This window comes from Syngnathus typhle, linkage group LG2 (assembly GCF_033458585.1).
Source record: "Syngnathus typhle isolate RoL2023-S1 ecotype Sweden linkage group LG2, RoL_Styp_1.0, whole genome shotgun sequence".
In the NCBI taxonomy this organism is placed as follows: Eukaryota; Metazoa; Chordata; class Actinopteri; order Syngnathiformes; family Syngnathidae; genus Syngnathus; species Syngnathus typhle.
Genome location: NC_083739.1, coordinates 2,901,719 through 2,921,186, shown reverse-complemented (window position 1 = coordinate 2,921,186; position 19,468 = coordinate 2,901,719). Strand labels below are relative to the sequence as shown.

Sequence of the window (19,468 nt, the reverse complement as noted above, 5' to 3'; positions counted from 1 at the left end):
CTCCTCAGAAAATAATTTTTCAGATTTTTTTTTTTTATTCAGTAGTCTGTATACTCAGTTACTATGTTTTTTTAGTCCTACAATGCCTTCTTGACCTTTAAATATTCCTTAATGACCCAAATTAAACAGAATAATTCATTGCAAAATTGAAATTTTTTTAACTATGCTTACCTGATCTATGGTTATTCTTTTCCATTTGTGACTAACAAAAACCAAGATGTTACATTTTGCTTGAAATGTCCTGAACTTGACTGCTTAAATATGTATTAAGTATTAATGTATTACTTGTATATTAAAAATTGTGTCTTTTCATAGAAGGCATCTGTACAACATAATACTTTATTTTTATATACCAACATTCAGGTGCAGTCAGGAAATACATAGTGGATGAAGAGTGAGTTTATTGAATGCAATAAAATATTACCACTCTTCATTACAGAAGCATTCACTTAATACTATGTAGCTGCTGAAAACAACCATCCAATGGTTATGCGTAACATCTTGGGTCATTTTAATAAAGCCCTAGAACTTTTATATATGCCAAATGCAAGCTGTTTCTATAAAATTCTAAAAACAGTGAAGGAACGAATACAAAGTTTGTTTCTATTTGACCAATACGAACAGTTGTGTTGATGCAACTTACAACGGATAATTAACGGAGTTATGGTTATTGACAGAATTAAACAATATCCATGACCCAGATATTGCTTTCGAGAACGGCATTGAATTCTGATCGGAAGTCTGGGAAATTGTCATAGCTGTCAGCAATGTACAAAACCTCTCTGGTCAAAACCACACCACACTGACTTTCCCTCCGCCACCCCACGTCAGAAATTGGGAATAGTCAGAATTCTGACTTTATTCTCAGAATTCTGACTTTAAAGTGGGAATTCTGACTTTAAAGTCAGAATTCTGACTTTATTCTCAGTATTCTGCCCTTTGTAATAAGTTTAAGTAGAAACACGTTTACATGTAGCGCTTTACCTCCCTCTAATGGTTGCAGTGGGAAGTTGTTTTTGAGAGCAAATACCGAATGGCAGCAAGCAATGTCGACTCGTGTGCATCTGTTAAAGGCTGATGTGTAAACCTTTTATGTTGTGCCTTGGACAAGATTTGTCCGTGAGTATTATTCGAATTTTGAAACAATATTTTATTTTGGTTACATGTGATGTTTAATGCAAACCTATTCACCGTAAATGTGATGTAGCTTGTATGTGTTTAGCTAACGCACAATTTTACTCCTAGTTTTAAGACGGTCTTAAGAGGGCAATGGTTTGAGGCCATTCTACAAATAAATCAGCTAAAAGAAACCAAGTCTGATTATTTGGAGCGTCGTTAACTCGCTGTCTAGCTGGTGAAAAACTAGATGCTTCAGAGTGAGGACAGCACACTCAGAATTCTGACTTTATTCTCAGAAATCTGACTTTAAAGTCAGAATTCCCACTTTAAAGTCAGAATTCTGAGAATAAAGTCAGAATTCTGAGAAAAAAAGTCAGAATCTTGTCACCCTTCGTTTTTTTTTTTCTTCACTGGCGTTCCTTGTTGTTGTTTTTTTGCCACCTCTGGCTAACTGAGATATTGGCTGGGCAAAAAGCTGCCGCGGAGGGAGGGAGGGAGGGTGCAGCCAGCGCCAGCTCGGTGAACGAGCGTGGCAGCGGGAGCGAGCGTAAAGGCAGGGGCGGAGGAAGGAAGGAAGGAGGGAAGGAGGGAAGGAAGGAAGGAAGGAAGGAAGGAAGGAAGGAAGGAAGGAAGGAAGGAAGGGAGGGAGGGAGGGAGGGAGGGAGTCGATAAAAACCAGTGGACCACAGTTGCCCGCCGAGTCCAAGGCGAAGTGGATGAACGGATCCGACCTTTTTCCTTGTACGGCGTCTTTCTATAGCTGCGAAGGAGCTGCTCTACAATGATGCTCCAACTCGTGCATCTCGTGGCGTTGTTGGTGTGCGGCAGCCAAGGTAAAACGTGCGCGCGCGCGCGGAATACCCGAGCTTTATGACTTAGTGCACAACTTTATTTGGGCGTTTTGAGATGCTGTGGACGGACGGAGAGAGGGGCTGGATTGTTGGACTGGACCTTGTTTGGTAGTTGCAACACATCTTTGCAGGAGCCAGGGGGCTTTGAAAGGAGGGGGCGGTTGAGGGAGCCTTTTTTTTTTTCTTTTTTATTGAGCGAAAACACTTTTCTGGTCACTGTTTTCTGTTTAGGTTCTTTGAAATGTCCTACATGTACATCCAGATACTTGGAACTTTAAGTCGCAAAAGAAAGATTTGTGTTCCGTATTGTGAATCGTGCATGCATGACCCCCCACTTCTTCTGTCCAGTCGATCCAAAGTGAGGCATTTGCACTTGTAGTCAGTGATGCCTTTGAGAAGTTTGCACAAGCTGCATTGTTGCGTCTGTGTCTTGTGTATTGATGTGTGTGCACAAGTGGAGACGGTGCCTGTGTCTGCGCTTGCACATCCGATGAGCAGCCTCATGATTGTCACAACTGAGTGTCGGTCGGGGAACGCACATAGGATCTGGCAGCTTGTGTTTAACAAATCCATCAATAACCACCCACAGTCAGGATCATTGTAATAATGAAAAGGTCCAATTTTCATTTCTTCGGTCAGACTTTCATGGTAGGTGATTGTTTTCCCTTTTATAATATTGGTGGCGCACGGTATCACACGGAGAGCTGTTTGTTCGTTTGTTTGTTATTGCTTGTGTTGGATATCAAATGAAAAAGAAAAAAAAAAGCAGCATGACGCGGTGCGCCACTGCAACCACGACAACGAAAATAGTGTCAAATATATTCCTCTCTGACCGAGTCATGGTATTCTATTTGCAAAGCAAACATTTTCTCACGGCTCATTTAACATGTAGGCAACCTAGCGATACTGTTATTACAATAAAGCACCAAATAATCGGCAATTATGGAAAAATGGTCGCATGCACAGAAATCGACAGTATACCAAAACCTTGTGTCTTTAAATAGAGATCATGAAGTTTGTTGATGAGATCAGGGATTGTCAACTGGTGGTCCGTGGCGGGCGGTATTGCAGGTGGCCCGCCAAATTGGAAAAATGAAATTGCTTTATTTATCTAGTGTTGCACTTGATTTCTTTGAGGATAATTTAGCCATCCGAATGATGACAAATGGAGCTGAGATTCCAGACATACTAGATGCAAATAAATAGCCTGCAAAATCAAGAATATTCTGAAAATCTGGCAGCTGTTTTTGTTCACGGCAGAGCCAAGAAGACATTTGGAGGTAATAACCTCATCATCCTAACTTTCCTTGGCAAACCCGAACCGGATTATAAACAAGAATTCTAATGAAGTTGTGCTTCCTCATCCACATTCTTGAAATAACTACGAAACACCATCACGAAATCAACACGCTCACCTATAGCCTGCGCATTAGCATAAAGACACATTTGCATTCGGAACCCCGCCCGCGTCGAATGCTATTGATTTTCACCTTTGGCATGATTAAAATGAGAGTATTCATTTCGCCGCTGCCCCGAGTGAAGCGGCGGTTTTAACTTGCAGCCTCCACATTCACCGCCAGACAAAGTACCTACATATGTACGTATATGCTAACTGCGTCCATCTGTGACACTGACACCCGGCAACTTCCAGTCAAAAGCCAAGCTATCGATTCACATTGCGGTGCCCGTAGTTAGTCCGACGCGTTTGATGGATTCCTCCCAAAGTGTCTGTCGACACCTGAATATGTGGGAGTTGACCCAGTTTCTATGGAAACAAGAAACCTCTTCGAGCCACATTGGTGGCGAAAAGTAGAAGATTCAAACGATCAGTTCATCCTCACGTTCTGCAGGAGCCTGATCATTGAATCAGGTGTGTTGAACGAGGGAAACTTGGAAAACATGTAGGAATGCGCCCCCCCACCCCCCGAGGAGTGGACTTTGAGACCCCTGGTGTCGAAACACCAGCTCCGATTCAGCTAAGATGCACCTGCAGGATGCATGTTTACGTGTCTACAAGCCTACTGGAACCTACAAAAGGATTATAAGGATGGAACACAAGAACTTAAAGAGACTGCTCATATGTGTCAGAGAGATTCTGCTCTGACAACTGAGCTGAACTTTTATCTGTTAACATTGTGCATGGCACAACAGAAAGTTAATGTTCCATGGCTTTTTTTTCTATGAAGAACCCAGAGAGAGTTATTTATTTCCTGTTTTTTCTGTGAAGAACTCAGAGAGGGTTATTTAGTTATTATTTATTTCATTGCAGAGATGGAAAGGGAAAGTGGGGCGGTTTTACACTCTGTCCTTCCTTTCTAATTTGGACATGAGTCACTTGCTTTTAGCATTCTATTCCAACAACGACCTGGGCTGGCTTTTATTCGCCTTTTTGTCTACTTGGTGACTTTGCAGAGCCGGACTGTAAATGACTTTTATTTGCATGCTCATGGATGACAAAAACAACAACAACAGACTCGGCTGAGACTTTTGTCTTAAAGTTCTCCTTTTCCAGGCATTCCTTGGCCATCCAATCATTCCTTCCCGTACTCTATTCAGCTTCATCAAATTCGCCTTCTCGTGTGAACGTTATTGAAAGCATCTCATTTGCCAATTAGCCAGCTGTTCCCCACTTAAATAATGAACAAATGCTAATTGTAAAACTGGGGCAGTAACAATTATACAACTCGGAGAAATCAACGCTCGTGCGTGCTTGGATTTTTTTTTCTTCTCTTTTATTTTTTTTCGACATTCCATTCGGCACACCGGCGCAGTCTAATGAGCTCCAAAACAAAAGCTGTATCAAAAGTTGGGAAGACAACACTGCTTCCTGTCTGAGTCTTGTCATTGTTATTCAACATGTTTGCAGCGGTGTAGAACTGCACGCCGTAGTTTTTTCCAGCCTGCAAAATGAGGATGCTACAATTTACACACGGAGTGCATAAGAGCCTTTGTGGGGATGTACGTAATGATGGAGTATACTGTGCGTGCGCATGCCAAGAAGAACAAAAATGCTTCCCTTTGACAACATCAAAGTGCACACGCACGCACGCACGCACGCACGCACACACACGCACACACACACAATGGTGTCATCCATCAGCACATGCATGAGAATTGGCATGTGAGCACAGTGACAGATGCCTCCTCAAAGGCTTACAGCAAAATTGTGATGCACTCTGCTGCTGGATTAGTAGGCACGTAGCGTCGCTTGAAAATTGCCGTTAATTACAAGCGTCAGCCACCGAGGCGCATGCTTTGATACGTGATTTATGAGCGAGCACAGGTTGGCAAACAACTTCCAAGTGCAGCAGCGTTGTCATGCATGAAAATAGACAGAGAAAAATCCATATTTTGAAAATTCCAGGGCAATGTCCAGCGACATTTTCCTATCCAATAGTGCTTGTATTGCACCAACCTTTCACACATGTCATTGGTCTGTCGTCCTAAATCTCCATAGACGAAAACAATTGCTTTTGCCGACCAGACGGAGAAAGTGAACAAAACAAAAACACCTTGCCTCATATGCATCAAATGATTTGTTTTTTAAGGGAATAACGCATGGAGTTTATGCAGGCTGCAGTGCGTGGGCATGAGCTCCACATTTCGAACCCATTCGGATTCCCTCTCATGGGTTGTGGTAAGAAGAAAAGCGGCTATGATTCTGTTGCACGTCCACTCGCTATTAGTGAATGAGGAAAACGTTTGCTCCGTAATGATGATAAAAGCCGTGTGATGACAACAACAGTGTCATCGCAGTGAAAGCAAACAGTTGAAATTAATTGGGCGCTGACTCCAAATATTGCCGCATTTATTCTAGCTAATAACGCTCGTAGGGTTTTCATTTCAGTCATTCAACAAATTAAACAGGAGAAATAAGAAAGTTTCATTCCCACTCCAGACGCCTCGCAGGATGATGAACTTTCATAGATTCCGACCTCCAGGCTCATTTCATTCATTAACCGACTGCATGAATTGCACACTCAGCTGCTGTGATGAGCGAGCCACAAATTCCAACATAAAAAGAGAGTTGATAACAGTGAAATCTTCGAGGGGAGGGAGGCTGGGAGGGAGCAACGCCATCGGCCCGCTTTTTCCTTCACTCTTCGAAAAAAACGCGAGAGATATATTTGCTTGAGTTTTGCCAGGGTGTCTTTGTGTTGAAAACATACTTGTGGCAACAGAGCGTGGAGCAGCTTTATTCGGCCCCACTAGGAGCTGTCGTACTCAGCGGGGTCAGCTCATCCAGCACAATGTAGTCAAAGTCAAATTTTGGTGAGAGTATGTTTGATGCACGGACGGCCATGATAGCTTGAAAGATGATCATGGAGACGACTTTTTCAGAAACTTGGATGAAATGTGGGGGATTCGTTTTTTCTTCATTGATCGTTAGTCTCTTCATAATGCACATTGTTGACCGCTGTGTTGGACACAAGCTCAGCGTTTGTTACCTTTTTTTTTCTTTTTTTTTTTTTACCAGAATAGTTTATTAACCCAGTTGAAGGAAACCTCCCAAAATGCATTGCGTCGGCAAAGAAGCTTGTAGCGGCTGCACTCAGTCACTCAGTCAGTCCCACAAAGGCTGTCTTTGTCTTATTCAAGCATCTCAAGGTTGTCGTTTAAGTCTTTTGAAAAGTAATAGCATTGCTAACTTCCTGCTAATTGGGTTAGAAGGCTAACGGATGACTCGAAAACCCTTGAAGGTTTGCATTCCCGCTGGAAAATCGTTCTCGGCAAATGTGTTAAACTGTTATACAACATATGATCAGCTCAGCCGTAACTAAGTATTTCCGTCCCCCCCACCCCCTCTTCTTTTCTCTGTCTGTTTGTCACAGCTATCCTCCAGGTTTCCATTTCTTTGAGCAAGGGGGAGTTAAGTGTTGGAGACTCCAAGTTCTTCATCTGCTCAGGTAGAAAACGCCACTGCTGTGTGTGTGTGTGTGTTTCCATGCATCATATGTTTGGAGACTGGTTGTATCGGCACAGTGGGGGGACTGTTTGTTCTTTTAATGACAGTAAACAGCAGCTCCATGCTCCCCATATGGTGAGTGACATTAATATAGAACGTGTGGTGCATGACCACCACCACCACCACCACCTTCTTCGCCACCAGGAGACCCCAAAATGCAAGGCATTGGCACAATGGTGGAAACAATTTGGGATCCAGAAACCATGTGACATGGATTCAACCAACGCCTTGTATGTTACTTCCGCCAGTTGGACAAAGGACATACATACAGTAGAATGGTCGCCGTCTAATCATCATCTTGTAGCCATCTTGACGCCGTTCCGACTTTTGCTTTTTTGCAGCCATTGGCGAGCCGGTGAGGCTGGAGTGGTACAATCCTCAGGGCGAGCGCATCGTGGCCTCCAAGCGAATGGCGTTTCACACGGAGGCATCGCGATCCCGGCTCATAATCTACAACGCCATTGTGGAGGACGCCGGCATCTACCGCTGCCGGGCCACTGAAGCCAGTGGTCGCATGGCGGAGGCATCAGTGGTGCTGGAGATTTACCGTAAGCTCCACACACCTTTCTCTATTTACTGCTCCGAGCGTGCCACGCGAGCTAATAATCACGTCGCAGCTCAATGAATCCGCATCATTGGGTGATTCGGAAACCGTTTTATGTCCATGTGTAGGATTATGGGTGTCTATGTTCCCTCTTTGTCTTGTAATTAAAGTCGAATGACTTGGAGCCACGCCATGGGACTCTGATCCTGCCAGGCATGATGAGGGAGGGATATGCCACTGAGGCCAGCCTTCCTTGCTGACCCAGCAAGGATAAAACCCAATGTTATGAGGCACAAAGGAAGGGGGGGGGGACGCGGAGCGTTTGTTGTTCAGTATTTACACAGACAATTCCATTGTGAGGATGGCATGGTTAAAACAAACTCAGAATTGCAGTAGGATTGCTCTCAAGAGTGATAGCATCCATGTTTCATGTACTGTAAGTCAGCGGTTGCCTTTTGTGATGGCCAAGTAAGCTTCTCGAATTCTTGTTTTGCTAGCACTCATTTGCACAAAATCTTCCAGAGGTTAGCCCAAGACGTCCGTCGCGAGACTTGTGAAAATAAAGACAGGAGAGCAAAATCAAATCAAAAGAGTACAGAATTAAAGGGGATGCTTATTTGCCGTTTTGAACGTGTGCAAAGATGCAATGCAATAAAAGTGGACATAGAGAACTCAAATACACAAGATCATTTTGTGCTTGACAAAAAGAACACAGTGCTCAAGATGTCCAATGTACAAGGAGGAAAGGACATTGGATGAATGACAATGTAGGCACTATGCATTGACAGGTCAAGAAATACAAATATTTTTTAGTCATTGTGATTTTGATCATCAAAAGAAGTGTGATTATTTTTTTTCCATAATCTCCCAACCCCACTATTTTCTCACCAAAATGTCCTCCGATTCTTTTTTGAACTGTTGATTGTAATTGCTGTTATTTAAGGAGGCAGGCGTCTGCTCTGTCATATGCACTGTGTTAGGATATGGATTTTAGATATTGATCTGACTCCAAATTGTGATCAACACTTAACACAAGAATTGCTATGTTCTAATCCACACACTGGCGCACCTAACAATTTTGCGAGTTCGTTCTGTCAAAGAGAAGACCAGTAGATCAATCAGACCGAATTTACCAATTGTTTAATCTTGTCAAAGCAAGCTAATACAGGCGCCTGGGTCTTGGGTCCTTAACACAAAAACTCGTGTGCCTTCGTGACCAGAAAAGACGACACATTCTTCCGGGTTGCCCAGTTTTAAAGAAACACAATATGAATATTCAAACATGCAAAAAATTGTGTGGTGATTGGTCGATGGTCATCTCCTCCTCGTTTGGGTTTTCCCCTGCTCAGCACAGGTGTCTGGACCACAAAGACAAGTTGTTTTTCGCGTTCCCATCGGCCTTGAGATATGCTTCCTTTCTGGACCTCCTGTTCCACAATACTTTGAAGAAAACAAATTCATGTAGCCTGCACATTCCTTTCCACTTATTAAGCGACCACACTACTACTAAAAATTATATTGATATGATTATATGTGTCTAACGCAGCCTTAATCAAATGTGTTTGCAAACTGCCGAAAGTACATTTCCCTTTACGTGATTGGCAGTGTGCTTGCTGCACTTTCCATTTATTTTGTCATTTTGGCCGACAAAGTCAGCGGTAATGGGATTAGCTTGCATTTCATTTGAGGGAGTGGAAAAGCACACATCAACCACACAAATGTCCAAAATGTCCAAGGTGAATAATGCAGACTGGTATTTATTTGGACTGAAAACAAAGCAAACTTTTGCACGATAAGTAAATACTTGAGTGTGTAACGAACGTTGCCACTCGGGCAAAAAAGTCGACAATCTTGTTTGATCTCGCAGAGAGGCTGACTTTTCGAGACATCCAGTCGCCGCAGGAATTCCGCTACGGTGATACGGCGGAGGTGCTGTGTGATGTCATCAGCTCGCCGGTGCCGCAGGTCGTGTGGTCCTACCAGGGGAGGGAGATCACTGAGGAACGCCACAGTAAGTGGAAATCAGAAAGAAAGAAAGAAAGAAAGAAAGAAAGAAAGAAAGAAAGAAAGAAAGAAAGAAAGAAAGAAAGAAAGAATCTGTGTCCATTTGATCTGCCAAAGATTGACTGACAATCTTCTTTTGTCATTTTGTTAAACAAGCTTCTCAGGCTTCTCTTGTCTGTCAATTTTTTCCCCTGCCTTGTTTTTGAAAAGTTTTTTTTTTCTTTCCCCCGATTCACAGAATGAAAAGCGGATGAATAAGCTGGTCCAGTTGAATGTAGTATTTCTTCTATTAGTTTCTCTTCTTTCAGAGACCACAAATACAGTTTTTTCCGTGTATAGTGCGCAAAATTTAACTAATTTATTGTCCTAAAATCCGGGGTGCGCATTATACATGGGTACAAAAAAATTAATTTCTTTTTTTTAAATTTTTTTTTTATTTTTTATTTTTTTAAGAAAGTCATGGTACAACAAATCCAACAACAGGACTGACCGACAAAGTCGTGGAACAAAAAGACAGGGTGACATTACCAAAGACAGGAACATAAACCACATCATGACAGTAACACATGCAATGATCCGACGGTGAGCGAGGGGCAGACAGGACTTAAATAAAAAACACGTTACATCGATTGAGGTGACACAGGAAGAGAGGGGCGACGCGACGCGAACAGAAACTATGGCAACACATAGCAAAACTGGGGACGAGACATGACAAATCTCCCTCGAAATAAAACTTGAAATCACCTTTCTTCTTGTTTGTTGTCAATCGCGCAACGCATTCAGCCATCCTGCCCAACACACTTAGTAAAATTCATAATTGACGACACATCGTTTGATGCGATGGTGCAATCCTTGATGGTGTGTTATTGTCAAATATTGTTTGTTTTTTAATCTCCATCGCGGACCGGACGTCATACGGAGGCCGCCATTACAGATGCGCAGAACGGTTGCGCAAGACACGTCAGTTATATAAAGAACGAGAGTTCAGTTCTCCACCTATTAGTTTCAATTCACAGTTTAATTAGCAGTTTCAATCAGCAAATAACAAAATGCGTATTACAGGTCGGTCATATTTTATTTCACAACACTTTGCCTTGTTCCTTTCGTCTCTGCTGTTCACTTCAAACACGCTCCATACGAGCGCAATGCTCTCGTATCAGACAAGGCTTGCTCCATCACCTGCTTGTTTGCTGTCTGTCACAATGTACCCTACACAAATCCGAAACATTTGTTGCGGCTCCGAGTCACGACGAGGGGCAAGTTTTGGTTTCCAAGGGTGTTTTTATTCCTCTTCAACGTCTCTCCCATACAGAGCCGCCTCTTTCCCGTGCGCGCACGGAGCGCGGTGGTGCGTTTACGGGCAGTCGGAGAAATCAACGCCAACAAAAAAAATGACATCCAGCCTAGTTAAGACCATACCAAAGACTATAAAAATGGGACCCATTGCCTCCCTGCGTGTGTGACGATCATTGGGACTTAAAAAATAAATAAAAAAAAATTTTTTTAGAATTCATAAAAATTGGGTGCTGATCTTGAGGTCCTCTGTGTTTACACTCCATTTTTAATATGCGGTACGCGCGCCGGGAGATGAGCAACAAATGAGCAGGTATTGAGCAATTGAGTGAATCCCAATCAAGCTGGTAAATAAAGAAAGAAATATTTATGAGAGAGGCAACTTGTTCTCAACAGGAAAAGTTGTACGCTCCTGTTTGCGCTGGCCCTGTGATCCATGGCTTTCTGTCTCACCAGCGACGGTGGTGCTGAGCGGCCTGGAGCCCAATACGACGTACGAGGTTCGAGTGGCGGCCGTCAATGAGATGGGTCAGGGCGAGTTCAGTCACATGGAGACTTTCCAGACTTTACCCGTCCGTAAGTCTCTCATTTGGCATATTTCTTGATGGAATTCAGGATTCCTTAGTCCTTATTGATTTCAGTCAGTTCATTGTGTTCAAGGCACAGTAGGCCTTCTGTTTGGGACAGGTTGTTTTCCCTCAGGCGCGGTGGTTTCATTTACATTAACTAAGAGATGGAGTAGTCAGTCACCTGCTTTGTTGTTTTCTACGGATCATTTTATCTTATCGACTGCCTTTAAATGGTGCCATTTCACCCTTAAGAATAGAGGCAATTCAACAACACCCACTAGCTTGGGAGTGTCCCAAAAAAAAAAAATGGGTATAGTGCTTTTCCAGACACAATAATTGCATTATTCATTCGTTCACACATTCCCATTTGGGTGCTGATCTTCTTTCCGAGCCTGTGTCAATATAAATGCAAGGCGTTGTAGTTGTGCCATAAAACTATGACTTACTCTTCTGATACGTTAATCAGTCAATAGCATTGGAATGAATGGAATGGAATATCATTAGAAATTCAAAAGGCTCCATTTGTCAGGAGAACCGAGCCCACCAGCAGTCCACGGGCAGAGAGGACTGGGCAAAGCCTACAAGCTGGGCTTGGTCAAGCAGGATGATGGCGGCATGCCCATCGTGGAATATATCGTCAAGTACAAGACAGTGAGTGACAACAAAGGTTGTCCGTTGTGATCACAAACCTCTCATCCATCCATCCATCCATCCATCCATCCATCCATCCATCTGACTCGATTGCAGGATAAAGAAGAGCAATGGATGACCAAGCTGGTTCCGGGCTCCAATGACTTTGCCACTTTGCAGCCGCTGCAGTGGAACACCCGATACGAGGTGGAGATTACGGCCCGCAATGTTAAAGGCTTGTCGGAGCCCACCTTCTATCAGTTCTTCATGCCACAGAAACCGGAAATCACAGGTAAGCGCATTTTAAGGGAGGGACGGTTCTCATTAGGGCTCAAACATATTGGAAAAAAACACAATATGGATTTTGCTAGATCTAACATTTTATTGGACTTGTTTTTCATGTGACATGGCTGAATGTGACTTGATCTGTTTTTGTTTTTTTCCAATAGTATTATTGTTTTAGTTACAATTATATTGTGAGGCAATCTGGACATTCTTATTTGATAGTTTTGTCGTTTTGATGTTTGTGCGCTAATGAAAAAAAAATCTGAATTTAAGCAGTAGTTTTATTTTTCATTGGTCCAAAAAATATCCAATTTAAATAGAGTTATTTAATCACAGAAAATACCTTTGACTTGGCTAATCCCATCCTAACAGTTCCTTTTGATTCTTTTTTTAATAGTACAATTTTTTCAAGAGCTATTTCTGTGTGCGGGAGCAACATACCTAACCCACAGTGCTCTCAAGTGTTTGTTATTAGTTTTCTTTTCAGTTTCGAAAGGTGCTGGCGCTGCGACTGCCATGACTGAACGAATGAATTTGCAAAGCTCAGCTAAATGGTCATCACTGGACCTCTTCTTCTGTGTGAGCAGAATCCCTCTTCAACGGGCTGAGCCTCGGGGCGGTGGTGGGCCTGGGCCTGGGAGCGCTCCTCCTGCTTCTTGTCCTTGTGGATGTCAGCTGCTTCTTCCTGTGCCACTGTGGTCTGCTGATGTGCATCACGCGCAAGCTGCGCAGCAAAAAGACAGCCACCGGCGGCAAAGAAATGGAAGAGGGCAAGGCCGCCTACCTGTGAGTGTCCTTTTCTTGTCAATGTCAACATGAATGACTTTCATGCTTGCCCAGGGAGCATCTGCTGTGGGTGTCACGGCCTTTGGGTCACGACTACATTATTATTATTTTTTTTTTCAAGCTAATGTGCACACGTGTTGAGTGACCTGTGTGGCAAAAGTTAAACCAAACCCGTGAAAGACTCAAATCTGGCTAGCTTTTTATTGGAGAATGAGAAAAGAAACCTTCTCTTTGCCGTCTAGGTGCACCTACAACAGCAGCCCGACCACCTTTTCAACCACAGTATGTCTCCGATAATGTCTCCTTCACAAACATCTCATCCTGCGTGTCTCGTTTGCATGTAGACGTTCACACGGATCAAGTGGTTGTCTCCGTATTTGACCGCAATCCATTGAAGCGTTCATGATTCAAACACAGTTGGAATTGTGCACGTCAAACACAAATTCAGCTTGTCATTCACTTCCTCATTTCATGGACATGAAATTAGGTTGCAGCAGTACACGGAAAAAAAGTTTTTGATGGCTTGATTGAAATTTGGTTCATCGAGAGGTCAAATGAAATCTTCGACTATCATCTCAAACAAGGGACCACTATTATAAGCACGAAGCAAGGGCTTTGGGTGGAATATGCCTTTATTTTCCACCCAAGGTTGGATGCAGGCCATTTATTTGCATCTGCAGGTCTATTTCGGGAAAATTCAACTCCATTTGGATGGGTAAATGAGGCCCAAAATGAATTGGAAAATCCATTTGACTTTGAGAATCTTCCTCATTTTCCAATTTGCCCTGTTGACAATCCCTGATCGAATACACTAGACATCTACCGTAATTTTCGGACTATAAATCGCGTTTTTTCTCATAGTTTGGGGGGGGGGGGGGCGACTTATAGTCAGGAGCAACTTATATACATATATATGGGTTTTTTTTTTTTCACTTTTTTGGGCATTTTATGGCTGGTGCGATTTATACTCCGGTGCGACTTATAGTCCGAAAATGACGGTACTTGAAAAGTATTTCTGGATTTAGATGATTTGATTTTGCGCAACCACTTGAGGAAATAAACATGTTTTCAGTGTAGCTTCATGCAACCACTACCAAATGGCACTTAAGCTTGTGTTTCCGCTTTGGGCTTGTTACAGTGACAACGTACGTAATAAGCAGCTAAGCGGCGTTATCAGTCGTTCTGGCCCAACTTGATTGAGGGATGTCAATATGCCGCCGGATTCATCCCGAATGAATCCATGCAAAGCATGGTCGCAAAGGTGCCGGCGCTAGTCCAATCTGGGTTTGCATGAGCTCATGAAACATGAAATTGCTTAACGTCCTCCAATCAAGCACTTATTGTGCTTATTTGGCTGGATTTCACTCTCCTATAATCTCACTTGTCTTGTTGCGAGGGAATTTGTGTCCCATTTCAATGGATTTGCATCATAAAAGGACGCTGGATGTTTCTGTCGCTTGTGCCTCGTCTTTGGGCTCATTCGGTGGGCCAAAGCTAGTCAGTCTCTCCGCGTACTCACACGAGGCTTTTTGAAATCGATTACAATGATTTGACCGTTGAAGTGACCAGTTACCAGTTACTGTGTGAATAGAGCAAAGATTGAATCATTCACACTGATCATCAAGTAAATAGTGCGATTTGGAGAAAAATGATCCCATTTCCTGAACAAATCCTTCTTGAGGCTGGATATCAAGCGGGAATCAGCTTACTGACAGCAGTACACAAAGGCGTCTTGCTTTCGCTGTCTTCATCGAAAGAATTTGAGAAGATTTAGAAAAGACCCTATCATCTCACACTTGCGGGAGAAAACCATTCTCCCGACATCTCTGGCTTGGAGCGCAGAATGCTAACCGCTAAGCTAAAGGATCCGCCTAGACGCGCGGCGGCGGCGGCGGCGCTCAATATTCGATTTCAAGGGAGGCAGAGTCTCAAGTGGTCGTTTTTTGTGGCGCTTTCGCCTGGAGCGTTGGCGCCGCTATCGTGATGGTTTTCTGTTTCCGCGTTTGTTTGAGCTTGTTGGTATTGTCACATGAGCGACCTGAGGCAGAAAGTGGAAATAAGGAAGCATTCCAAGTGTGTGGATTCCAACTGAAACTGTCGTGTTTGGATTGAGTGGAAGGAAGTGTCGGTTGATCCACGTATCAATTTCTTTTAGACAGTGACCTTCATTGAAGCGTTGGCGTTGGGCTTGGGAAAGCTAGCGAAAAGTTCAGGCTAGCTCCGCATTCGCACGTGATGGCCATGATGACTGACAGCTCCGTCCGTCCAAAGAATGAATGCAAATATTTCTCGCAAGCTTCCATCACTGCTGCCTTTTCATTCGAGTCCTTCCGTTCTGTGACCCACGTCTCATGGACATCCTCCTTGCCTGCTCCGATCATCTCCGCCGTAGTTATTTGCTCACCGGCCGGCGCTTTTTCTCTCTCTCTCGCTCTCTCTCTCGCTCTCTCGCTCTCTCTCTCTCTCTCTCTCTCGCTCTCTCTCTCTCTCTCTCTCTCTCTCTCTCTCTCACATGCACGCTGTGCTCTGAAAATTGCAGGAAACTGCCGATGAAGGAAGAAATTGGCAAAGAGTCTCTCAAGCCGGATACGATTGAAATCAAACTGCAGGGCGACCGCCGCATCCACCCCAAGCCGGACGACAACAAAGCATAGAAGGGATGGGGAGGGGGGGCGGCGGCGGCGGCGGCGGCAGCAGCTTTCCCGCAAGAAAATTCGGATCACCAGACCAAAACCCTAACAAACATACTGCGATGGAAGGAAAAATGATTGTATATTTCTTGTTTTGTTGTGTCCGGTTATGATGCTTTTATTTGACCCCCCCCCCCCCCCTCCTTTTCATATCAAAAGTATTCACAGTTGAGTCATTGCTCCCCCGCTGAGCTCTCTCTCGCTCAGCATCATCACGCTTGCGGGCCATTCTAGCAAGAGAAGCTCAACGATACGCCGATGATGTCAACCTTCTTAGTTTCCCTGGCGTGATTGGGCAAGCTTCAGTATGGACAAACTATTTTCTACAGAACAGGGGGAAAGAATCGTTTCATTCTGTGTTGCCAGAGAACAAACAAAAAGGGACTCGTAAAATAAAAAAGACAAAAAAGAATGATGTCGTGGCAAGTAGCATATGTGGGTTGAGTTGTTTTCAAAAGTCTTTTTCTAAAGTGTTGACGCTGAGTATTGCTGCCACTGTTGTCATCTGTCATTACGCAATGGATGTTTTTGCTATTTCGGTCTCCTCCCGTGAGCTTGAACTGTGAACGTTTTGATCGATCCGAGCGAGCGCTTTGTCGGAGGGAACCAACCGACCAATCGTCAACATTTACCTTGATCTCTATGCGCCTTTGATGTCTCCTCAAAGTCCCCCCCCCCTTTCTCCTTTTGCTCGCTGGCATTGTCACGTGTTGTACATAGGTGAGAAGAAAAAAATATTTTGCAGAGCTTTTATGTAAAAACACTATAAAAGATGTGACTTTTTTTTTCTTTTGCAAAAGGCAGATTCTTCTTTTGTCATGTTGTATTTGGTCCAAAGCTTAGTGCTCGTCCAACTTTTGATTGTTTTGTTTGTTTTGTTTTGTTTTGATTGCTGGTAAGATTGCTGGTGCTTCGCTCCCCTCCTTGAAGGACATTTACACCTCCCATCTCACCCGCAAGGCGACCACGATTGTGAGTGATGCGAGTCACCCCGCTCACTCTTTGTTCGAGCTTCTGCCCTCTGGGAAGAGGTACAGAAGCCTGCGCTCCCGCACCTCCAGACTCTCAAACAGCTTCATACTCCAAGCTGTTAGGATCCTGAACTCGCTCCCCCGTTCTGCGTAGCGTCCTGTACTTTTACTGTCTGAACTGTCTGAATGCACACTGGCTCTTATTATTTATTATTTGTTATTACTCTTATTTATTGTTTGTGCCTTTTTGTTTATGATGTTTTTTACTTTTGCGCTATGCTTGCTGGCTCCGTTATTTATTGTGTTATCTGTTTATTTATTATTTATTCATCACTCTTACTATTGATTGTTTGAATTTTTGCCTTCTTGTTTTTATATTGTGTCGCGTACTATCGTGTTATGTGTCTCGTCACCGTGGGATAGAGAAAAACGTAATTTCGGTCTCTTTGTGTGTTGTGACATGTGGAGAGATTGACAATAAAGCTGACTTTGACTTTGACTTTGAGAAGAGCAGAAGATATTTGTCTTGTTTTTGTGAACCACTTGACTTTGTCAGATTCTAAAAAGAATCTTCGAGCGCAAATGGTGGAAAGGGTTTGAATGGAGTCCTGCATGTTGCGTGGAGCCTGTTCCATCATGATTATGGTGTCCCTAACCCAATGACAAAAATGAAGCGTCACAAGCATGTGGATTGAAAAAAATGGCAAGACGCTGGGAGCCTGAAGCATTCATGCCCCCCCACCCGCTCAGCTTGTAGATAGCGTCACGCTAGTTTCATTTGTGATATGAAAATGCCACTTAGCCCCGCCTCCTTCAACCTCCCCCCCCCCCCCCCGATGGAAAGTCCAAATTTTGCTGTGACACCTTCTGACCACAAGTGCTTGCTTTTATTGTAAACTATCAACTATTATTTAAGTCAAGTCAAGTTTATTTGTATAGCCCTAAATCGCAAGCAGTCTGAAAGGGCTTCACATAGACAAAAATTGACGATTATTCTCAAAGCATCCCCTGATTTTAAGCTCCCAAAATTGAAAACAAACTCCAGCCGAATCGGCCACTACAGGTTAATTAAAGGCCATATCGTAGAAATGTGTCTTTAAACGTGTCTTAAATGTTTCTACTGAGGTATCAGTTCTACTATTCATTGGTAGGGCATTCCAAAGCTCTGGAGCCTGAATAGAAAATGCTCTAGAGCCTGCAGACATTTTCTTCGCCCTCGGTGTCGCTAAAAGACTAGCGTTTTGCGAAAGAAGGTTACGAGACGGAACATAAGGAACAACCAGGTCGACGAGATATGAAGGCGCTGAGCCATGCAGTGATTTGTAGGTTAATAGAAGAACCTTGAAGTCACATCTTAAATGGACCGGGAGCCAATGTAAGTTGGCTAATATTGGGGTAATGTGATCAAATTTTCTTGTCCGTGAGAGCAGCCTTGCATTTTGTACAAACTGTAGACTTTTGATGCGGGACTTAGGAAGACCAGAGTGTAATGTCGTCCTGACATAAAACAGGCCACGCCGTGTGCTGAACTGAAAACTGGTAGTTCTTTATTCTTCAACTCCCAAGTACCAACATCGAAAACACACTCAAGCTCTCGCGATAGAGTATGGTCCGTTCAAAGACCAGCTAGTGTGGGAAATTACAATATTTGTTCATTCATTACATCTTCCCCTCTTTTTGAAAAACAAAGTCTAACTTAGGCTCCACCAAGTGGTTATAACTTATAACAACAGAACATTGTTATTAGTATTATAGCATACCCAACTCTTGTTTCCCCATATGAAAGTTTCCCACAACTAAGTTATATAACACAAATAACAGTATCTTAACACCGCATCAAATAGCTTATTTGAACACAGCATAACTTTAACTTGTTTTCTCTCTTTTCTAACTAAAGATCTAACTTTGGTGGAGGCTTACTCACTCGACCTGAGCGAGTGATTGTAACTGTCTCAGTCATTGGTGATGTCTCAGAGGTTGCAATAATGTCGTCGTCCCCTCTCTTGGGCAAAAGATCTTGCGGGGGCCCGCTGATAGCTGGAAGTAAGGGAGCAGCAGGCACTTTCAATAAGTGGTGGCGGTTCCGTCTAAAACAACCTCCTTGGGCTGTCGTCACGACATAGGACCTGGGTGCTGAACTGTTACCTTGTACCACTCCAGGAGTAGTCCATTGTTTTTCATTGTCCAGTTTCATCAGGACCTTGTCTCCAGAACTCAGTGGACGTAGGTGTCGGACACCATTCCTGCGGTCATAATAAAATGCTTGCTTCTGTTTGGCCGCATCATCTGCAGAGCGCGTCACCTCCCTGTTGGGCCACCTCGGATCCAGGTTAGCAGACAGGATGGGCAGCGTGGTTCTGATCTTGCGGCCCATCAGCAGCTCCGCTGGGCTAAAGCCTGTAGAAGTAGTGGGAGTGCTCCTATAAACCATAAGAGCTAAAAGGGGGTTTTCCTGCTTAAGAATCCCTTTTGCTATCTGCACTGCCCTTTCTGCATGACCATTACTTTGAGCGTAATGCGGGCTAGATGTGGTGTGGATGAAATCTAACTCTCTGCTGAACCTCCTGAACTCTTCGGAAGTAAACTGAGGCCCATTATCACTAACAAGCTCCTCTGGAACCCCAAACCTGGCAAAAGTAGCAGCTAGCTTACTTATAACTTGAGTGGTTGTGGTTGTGGGCAAGTTCAGAATCTCTAGATAGCGAGAATAATAATCAGAAGCTACCAAGTAAGTTTGCTTGTTATATTCACATAAATCCA

The 19,468-nt window shown here is 43.6% G+C and overlaps 1 protein-coding gene across 1 annotated transcript; it reads left to right on the top strand.

Moving 5' to 3' along the window:
• Positions 1-1,789: 1,789 nt before the first annotated feature.
• Positions 1,790-15,876, top strand: LOC133149837 (neural cell adhesion molecule 2-like). Its single transcript, XM_061272008.1, has 9 exons — positions 1,790-1,952; positions 6,803-6,877; positions 7,278-7,484; positions 9,348-9,503; positions 11,114-11,353; positions 11,876-11,997; positions 12,094-12,268; positions 12,849-13,047; positions 15,587-15,876. The coding sequence occupies exons 1-9, from the start codon at positions 1,901-1,903 to the stop codon at positions 15,699-15,701; spliced, it is 1,341 nt and encodes a 446-aa protein (XP_061127992.1). The 5' UTR covers positions 1,790-1,900; the 3' UTR covers positions 15,702-15,876.
• Positions 15,877-19,468: the final 3,592 nt, after the last annotated feature.

What these genes read in the sequence shown, in the direction of transcription:
- LOC133149837 (XM_061272008.1), top strand. Translation starts at nt 1,901, where the DNA reads ATGATGCTCCAACTCGTGCATCTCGTGGCGTTGTTGGTGTGCGGCAGC. An exon ending in ACGCCACAGTAAGTGGAAAT is followed by an intron (nt 9,504 to 11,113) that starts CAGAAAGAAAGA and finishes TTGAGTGAATCC; the next exon opens with CAATCAAGCTGGTAAATAAA. An exon ending in TTTCCAGACTTTACCCGTCC is followed by an intron (nt 11,354 to 11,875) that starts GTAAGTCTCTCA and finishes TCCATTTGTCAG; the next exon opens with GAGAACCGAGCCCACCAGCA.